Source organism: Arachis stenosperma, chromosome 7, assembly GCF_014773155.1.
Source record: "Arachis stenosperma cultivar V10309 chromosome 7, arast.V10309.gnm1.PFL2, whole genome shotgun sequence".
In the NCBI taxonomy this organism is placed as follows: Eukaryota; Viridiplantae; Streptophyta; class Magnoliopsida; order Fabales; family Fabaceae; genus Arachis; species Arachis stenosperma.
In genome coordinates this window covers 16,424,391-16,433,396 of record NC_080383.1, presented here as the reverse complement: position 1 = coordinate 16,433,396, position 9,006 = coordinate 16,424,391, and the positions used below count along the sequence as shown (strand labels likewise).

Sequence of the window (9,006 nt, the reverse complement as noted above, 5' to 3'; positions counted from 1 at the left end):
AAAGTTGCTGCTGAAGGTTGATACCAAATGTGTCGAACTTGATAAATTTTTTGGCATTTTCTGAGTTAGGAGAGTATGTGATGATCTCACCATTATATATTGTTATGTTTAAACTTTTTGATTATGATGCTGATGATGAGTCTACTCTAAAAAAAGTTATATATACATATAAGTATTTTTAGATTGTGTAAATTTATGTTTTTTTTTGTATTGTGCTATAGTAAACTTTTTTTATGTTCTTTTTTATTTTTTAACTCTCATGCTATATGAAGTTCTTTTTTATTTTTTAACTCTTATGCTATATGAATAGGAGCCTGAAAAAATCTGTGCCATGTGAAGAAGGGGATACTAATATTAAGAAGGAGTCATCAAGCACTTCTATTAAAAGTGACAATGTTACTGCTGAGTCTTCTGGGATTTTATCTAAATCCCCAGTTCTTATGGATTTTCTAACTGAAAAATAACCTGATGTTTCTGGAGGGATTGAGATTGCTGCTTTAATTAATGATGAAAATAGAAAAGTTGAGAAAACACCCGAGAATGATATCCTTAGTGATGATTTTTTTTTTGAACTGGATATATTGCTTAGCTCACCAGTGAAAGAAACTCAGGTACTATTATAGAATACTTTATTTTCTTTCCTATGTGTGTCGTTTCTAAATGGATTTTTCATTAATTGAGTCATTTTCATACCTTTTGTTAATTCCTATGTCATAGGAGGTGTTCTCCCAAGTTTTAAATGCATGTTTCCATTATGGAGAGAGGGTTATTCATGAAGATCATATTGTCACTTCCAAGGGCAAGAGGAATTTGAATCCCCAATTTGATGAGGTGGCTAATGATGCAAATGGACGTGGGTCCAAGATTGCCAAGGTTGATGGAATTTGATTTAAGTTGCGGAGTTGAGCTGCTGTGTCTAGGTGTAGGTATGTTATATAGTATATCTATAAGTGTTTAGAAAGGCTTATGATTCCAAGTGGATTTAAACTAGCGTGAAGACCCGTGCAAATGCACGGGATTAAAGTTTTGTTAACATTTTAAAAAATAAAATTATTCAATATACTCAGTATATTTTAGAGAAAACTCTCATAACTAATATTAATATTATAGTTTTAAAAAAAATAACCATACTAATTTAATTGTTAATACAAGAGAAGAAAAAAGATAGTCAAATACTTCATATTCATTTACAGCAACTATTCATACCATATAGAAAAAAATTACACAGATTAAATAACAAGTTCACATACTATACATATTTTAAATTTTAGAGCATAAAAAACTTATGTTCCAAAATGTAATACATATCCAAAAGTAACACCAGAAAGTTTCAAATCACCTAAATAATTACTTTCCCATTAATAAGAAAATAAAATATGTCCAACACTGTTCAACATATAGTTCAAAATATGTGTCACACAGAGTAATATATAGGAGGCCTTTTTTTATAAGCTCTAAGATTTTTGAATCAACAACTCTATCTAGCGGTTAGGTAGGGAGTCCAGCTTCAAGGTGATCTTGTCCCCTTCCTTTAAATTGTATACTTTACAACGTTCTTTTCATTCAACCCCAAACTTCCATTCTCCATCTGTTCCTCCACTTTTTAGTGAAAAAAGAATATATTATTACCTACACTGAAAGGTGGACCAGTGATCTTCCAAACCGAACTGTCTCTAGAGAGTTTAAGATATGCAGCAAATTTTCAGAACAGATACTACAATGAATGATTCATAGTTAGGGTAAAGAGAGTATTTTTCTATATAATGAATAACAGATACAGAACCAATATTTAATAACTTTGAAAGAAAAAAAGAAATAACTCTTTTAAGATCAACTTGCCCGTCTAGATTGACTCAAATCCGAATTTGTGATGGTCTTCTGATAATAAACATCTAGAGTGTATCTGATTCAGGATATTTAAACTTGTTAGTCACCACATTAAAAGATATCTATATGTACCACAATTTTAAAATGCAAAATATCAGAAAAAAAGTTGCATCTAGCATTATCCATTGTCAGACAATTTTGTTGTTTCATTACTTTTTTCACTGACTTTCGTTGATGAATTTGTTGCAAGAAACAAATCTATGGGATTATGAGGATCATCCCCTTCCAGTGTGTCATCTTCATCATCATTTTTATCACCATCTGATGAGAACTCATCATCAGATGGTTCAAACTCAGACAACACCATCACATCAGGTAATGAAGGCTCACCATTCTTGTTATATTTTATGTGAAACACTCTATATATGTTATTAAGTATTTTTTGGTCCATACGGTCAGCTATATAAGAGTTACGATCGGGGTGAATCTGAATCGGTTAGTTCATGTGATTCCATAGTGAAATAAAAAAGATTCCGAAATCGACATATCTGAATTGCACAGTTGCCCCTCTATTGACAAAATAGAAAATTCTAATTTGTTCAAAGGAGTTGTTAGTTATAAGCAGCTGATCATTGTTTCTTTTCAGCTGTAGCGCCAAGCAATTATCGAGCTCATCAATCACATAGAAGGTAGACCCTAATTTTCAGTTGTACCTTCTATGTGATTGATGAGCTTGATAATTGCTTGGTGCTATAGCTGAAAAGAAACAATGATCAGCTGCTTATAACTGACAAATCCTTTGAACAAATTAGAGTTTTTTATTTTGTCAATAAAGGGGTAACTATGCAATTCAAATATGTCGGTTTCAAAAATTTTTTTATTTCACTATGAAATCACGTGAATCAACCGATTCAGATTCACCCCGATCGTAACTCTTATGTAGCTGATCGTATGGACCAAAAAATATTTAATAACATATATAGAGTGTTTCATATAAAATATAACAAGAATGGTGAGCCTTCATCACCTGATGTGTTGGTGTTGTCTGGGTCTAGGTCTGAACCATCTGATGATGAGTTCTTATCAGATGGTGATGAAAATGATGATGAAGATGACACACTGGAAGGGAATGATCCTCATAATCTCATAGATTTATCTCGTGCAACGAATTCATCAACGGAGGTCAACAAAGAAAGTAATGAAACAACAGAATTGTTTGACAACGGGTAATGCTAAATGCAACTTTTTTCTTATGTTTTACATTTTAATATCGTGGTACATATAGATATCGTTTAATGTGGTGACTAACAAGTTTAAATATCTTGAATTAGATACACTCCATATGCTTATTATTAGAAGACTATCCCAAATTCGGATTTGAGTCAATCTAAACTGACAAGTTGATCTTAAAAGAGTTATTTCTTTTTTTTCAAACTTATTAAATATTGGTTTTATATCTGTTATTCATTATATAGAAAATATTCTCTTTACCCTAACTATGAATTATTCATTGCAGTATCTGCCCTGAAAATTTGCTGCATATCTTAAACTCTCTGAAGATGGTTCGGTTTGGAAGATCACTGGTCCACTTTCCAGTGTAGGTAAAAATATATTCTTTTTTCACCTTCTGAAAAGTGGAGGAAGAGATGGAGAATGGAAGTTTTGCGTTGAATGGAAAGAATGTTGTAAAATATACAATTTAAAGGAAGGAGATAAGATTACCTTGAAGCTGAACTTCCTACCTCCGCCAGATAGAGTTGTTGATTCAAAGATCTTAGAACTTACAAAAAAAAGTCCTCCTATGTATTATTCTGTGTGACACATATTTTGAACTATATGTTGAACTGTGTTGAACATATTTTGTTTTCTTATTAATGGAAAGTAATTATTTAGGTGGTTTGAAACTTTCTAGTGTTACTTTTGGATATGTATTATATTTTGAAACTTAAATTTTTTATGTTCTAAAATTTAAAATATGTATAATATGTTATATGTAAACGTATTATTTAATCTATATAATTTTTTACTATATAATATGAATAGTTGTTGTAAATAAATATAAAATATTTGACTATCTTTTTTCTTCTCTTGTATTAACAATTAAATTAATATGATTATTTTTTTTAAATTATAATATTAATATTAGATATGAGAGTTATCTGTAAAATATATTGAATATATTAAATAATTTTATTTTTTAAAATGTGAACAAAACTTTAATCCCGTGCATTGCACGGATCTTTACGCTGGTAAATATGAAAAAGAGACATGTAAATGATAAATTTAAAACCCCACACCACACTGAAGGATAAAGAAGGATATTTTTCATTGCAATATTTTTTAGACATTTTGATACATTGAGATGTACATTATATATCTATCAAATGAACACGAACAACATAATGCTTACATTATTGCCAAAATCAGATAGTGCTTGTTTTGGTTTACTCAGAAAGCTAACTGAGAAATGCATGGCTTGAAAGATATCAAGAGAGTGTGTATGCGACTACTTTTACTTGCGCAGTTTAGATTACTAAAGCGTGAAGTTGAGGGAGTGGAAAGTGAAGCATGGCTCTGTTCTTTTTTCACCACCAAACTTGAAACAATTGGACTCCTTCCGGCATGCAGCCGCCACCGATTCCTTCATGCTCTCCGGTCCACACACCAACACTCCAATATTCGATCCACAAGTTTCTTCTTGGAACATGCCAAATATATCTGCCCAATTGGATGATGAAAATCATTGAATGCATATAACAAATCGAAAGAAACAATTGATAGTATAACAACAAAAATACTATTTGTACACTAAAATTAGTTACTAAAATCAGTCACCAATGTATTTGTGTATAAATACATGTGTGATTTAATTTATTTTTAATGTATATTTATATTCCAACATATATTTTATGGGAGCCACTCAGATAAAGGCGTTTAAAACGTCTTTTTTTAAAGATATTTTTTAATAATTAAAATTTAACACATATAATCGATTAAATCGTGTTATTTTTGTCAAAATTAGGCTAGACAAATTGATTTGAGCGAAAAAATGGTGAATCAAATCTTGAACTGGTCTAAATTAATATTATTTTTTATAGAAAATAACTACAATACCTTTATTATAGAAAATTATTAAAATACTCCTATTATATATATATATATATATATATATATATATATATATATATATATATATATATAATATAGAAGTATTTTAGTCATTTTTATAATAGGATATTATAGTCATTTTTTATAAAAAATAATATTAATTTAGAATTTTAGACCAATTCAAGATTTGATTCACTATTTTTTCGGTTAAATCAATTTGTTTAACCTAATTTTGACAAAAATAACATAATTTAATCAATTATATGTATTAAATTTTAATTACTAAAAACATCTTTAAAAAAAGATGTTTTAAGCGTCTTTATCTGAGTGGCTACTGATAGCTAACTTTGGTAGTTGATTTTAGTATACACTTAACATAGTCCTTCTAACAATACACTACCTTTAAAGTTAGGCCTTCCACCGAAGTGGACTTCATGTTCTTCAAGAGCATTCCTAATTTCAGCTGAGCTTAGATCAAGGGGCTTCATGTCTTTCTCAGAGATTGGTTGAATCCCTTTCTTCAGCCTTCTCCATCTAAGAAGAATCGCTACCAAGCCGTTGCATGCTAAAGCTAGGACAAAAGCAGCTATAAGAAGCAGGTCCACAATCCAAGAGGGAGCCTTTTGCTTCGACGAATTCGAATGCTTCCCAGATGGAATTAAAACATGGTTGAAACAGATAAGAAAAATAAGAAAAATGATGGAGCTCATTCCTACGATGGCGGCCATGCAAGACGGACTCTCAGGCCCGTGTACGGCGTAATTTGCACATACCATGTCCAGTTGCAGGGTTCTTACTTTTGAGAATTCATTCAGTAGCTCTTTGATTCCAACCCCTGCTTGTGTTTCTTGAGTCACAAACAACTTCAGATTAAAATGGCAGTTTTCAGTTGAATGGTTGACCAAAAGATGTGAGATTGGATGTAATAGACAAAAGTCCTGTGCCTTCTTGATGACATACACAAGATGAATTCTTGAAGGATATCTACTTTTGCTGCTAGATGAATTGAGTTCTTCCAAAATGCTCAGAAATGGGGTTATTCCACTTCCTCCAGCAACCAGGAGTAGACTGTCATATCTGCAGATATATTTTTTTCCTTTCAATTTTTTAAATTATATTCTATTTTTTTTTCTATTTTTCCACGTTAGAATGTGACTAGACAGTTCAGTTAAGAGTAAAGTAAAATACTAAATTGGTCCTTACATTTGGACATAATTCTATTTTTATTTTTAAAATTTAAAGTGTTATATTTAAATTAAAAAATATTTCATTTAGTTTCAATATAGTACCACTATGAGGTCAAAGTTAAATAATTAATGAAATGTTCTACATGACAGCAATACAAGAACAAGGTAGATAATTTGGAGAACAAGTACAAGCTTTAAGGGCACAAATTAACCGCGGATGCAACAATACATTTATTTATCATTCTTCTTACAATTTAAATGAAATATTTTCTATAGAACTAAAAAGAATGATAAATAAATGTATTGATGTATTCACGGTTAATTTTATACCTCTGGAGCTTGTACTTGTTCTCCAGGTTATCGACCTTATTCTTGTACTGCTGTTATGTAAGCCATTCTGATAATTATTTAACTTTGACCTCACGGTGAGAGACTACATTAAAGCTAAATGAAACTTTTTTGAATTCAAATACGACACTTTAAACCTTAAGGACCAAAATAGGATTACGCTCAAACATAGAGGACTAATTTAGTACTTTACCCTAATTAATAAATCTTATATATTTAAATTTACTATAAAAAATAAATTAGATAAAAGTTAGGCACAAAGTTAAAAACACGATTAAATTGGCGCTAGAAAGTAAAAGTGACAGTGGAGATCATGTGTTTGCTTACTTTAAGAAGTCTAATGAAGCAGGTCCATAAGGTCCTTCAATTGCAACAGGTATACCCTTCCTCTTATCAGCACCTTTTTCAATCTCAGCCTGTATCAGATCATAAAGAGAATTGGTCCACCACCCTTCAGATTTGATTATTACAGACATGGTTTGGTTTTCAGCCCTGGAACTTGATATTATGCTGAAAGAATGCCACTGAAGATGTGATATTGCTGGTATCTTCATAAATATAACACTTGTAGGCATATACTTCAGCCCTGCAAATCATTGAAAGAAACATTTAAATTTCATATTCTTTGTTCTCATATTTTTTCAATTCTAAAGTTCAAAATCAGATTAAATACACGGATCTTTAGGCAGAACTATTTCCACAGCTTTGGATGGGAAAGTTCTAGCCGAAACCATGCAGGTTCTTGGACTCGATTGTATGACGCGGAGTAGTTTGTCGAGGCTGAAAAGAAATAGTCCTCCGAAGACTGTATAGAAGTGCCTATCCCCACCATGGAACAAGAAGAACACTAGAAAGATTGTGTAGAGATGATGTGTGTAGTAGAAGATTTCAAACTTCATCCTTCTGATTTGTGGAAGTGAAGTGACATAGATAACTAGCCCGGTGACAAGTGTAATCGCTCCTGCGAGGTATATTCGTCCTGTGTTTTGCCACTTCCAAATCTGTTTGAAGATCATGAACAGAAAATTAAAAGGAGAGTACTAAACTACTAATCATTACCACAATTAAAAGAAAACTGAAAAATTTGAAGAAACATGTTTTAGAATTTAGAGTTTGGGCTTCACTTCTTTCTGTATATGGTGGCTGACACCCCAGACAAAGCAAGTGCTTGCGCCGTGTATTGCAGCGAAAAATATCATTGCAGTTCCAAGCCAGGTGTGATATCTGACTGAAGCTTCGAATTGGATGCCGAGTATGCGAAAGAGAGCCAATCCCCTTAAGATAGGAAGAAGAAGCAAAGCAAGGCAGGCTTCGGCCAGCAACCCAAACCGGGTTGCTATTCTGAGATACTTGAGTTGCCATCTGAAATGAAGTTATGCATCTGGTGAATTAAATTAACAGCTTTCTATGATTCTATCACAGCACAAAAGAAAAGAGTAATAGGAAGAGCATTTACAGGTTCAACTTGAGGGATTTGTCTGGTAACAACTTCTTGAAGTCTTTAGAAATGTGAGTGTAATAAGTCCATGCTAGAAAGAGTATAAACAGCAAAATTACCAGTATTTCAATACTGGATAAGATTCCTAGAAAACTGTTCACTACCAGTGGACTTGAGCTGATAATTGATGAGGTCCGTGAACTTCTGCATGGGAAAATGATCATTGAAAGTGAAAATACCCACTAAAGTGATTGAATGGAACTTGATATTACCTGCTTCTTTGATTTGCAGCTTTCAAATCCAAGAAAAGAAGTCCAATTATACAAACAGCAATTATTGGAAATGTATACACAGCAAAGTTAAGACCTGCAAAGAATCTTCTAGTGTTACCTATCATTTTATTCAAATTAAACACTGGAGATTCAAATTCATATAATTGTTTATGAATTCAATGTGTACCATAGTACCCAAAAATTGTATTATTGGCACTTTCTTCTGCAACTTTCCATTTTCTTGTCCATATTTGGGTAGGCTTTAGAATCCAAAGAGCAACCCAACCTGCACATATGAGAATCATAAGAAGTTTAAGAATAGCAAGTAAAGTGGAGCTTGCCATGCCTGAATCAATGCTCTTCAGTCTTCACATTTCAATTGGAGTGATGAAGATCCCTATTTATAAAGGAATCTTAGGAGAATTACTGCTTACCATTTTGGAGGTAAGAACATCAAATTTAGCCCCGCCACTTCCACTTTAGTACCCCATTATTTTATTTATTATATAAAGCACCTTTCTACAGTAAGGGAAAATTAAGATTATGCAATGTTTAAATGGATTGTGCCCACGACTGGATTCTCCATTTTCATCATTTCCAGAAGAGTTAACAATTAAAACTTGACGTTTGGGCTTTGATGTGATTATGCACTGAGAATAAACATGATGGCATACCATTATCTTTTATATATATATCATAATCTAATTGATGATCTACTCACTGTATTATTAATTAAAATTGCTAGTGTGGCAACTTTGGATTATAACCATAGTTTTTTGCTCCAGCGTATGGTCCCTCCATCAGATAGTGGAATTCTGGTCCATGA

General features: G+C 32.0%; 1 protein-coding gene across 1 annotated transcript; it reads right to left on the bottom strand.

The window, feature by feature from the left end:
• Positions 1-4,136: 4,136 nt before the first annotated feature.
• LOC130941717 (ferric reduction oxidase 8, mitochondrial) lies at positions 4,137-8,591 on the bottom strand. The gene is made up of 8 exons (XM_057870293.1): positions 8,368-8,591; positions 8,181-8,274; positions 7,927-8,112; positions 7,595-7,832; positions 7,144-7,471; positions 6,798-7,056; positions 5,336-6,012; positions 4,137-4,545 (listed from the first exon to the last, which is right to left on the bottom strand). The coding sequence occupies exons 1-8, from the start codon at positions 8,522-8,524 to the stop codon at positions 4,361-4,363; spliced, it is 2,124 nt and encodes a 707-aa protein (XP_057726276.1). The 5' UTR covers positions 8,525-8,591; the 3' UTR covers positions 4,137-4,360.
• Between the last annotated feature and the right edge of the window lie 415 nt (positions 8,592-9,006).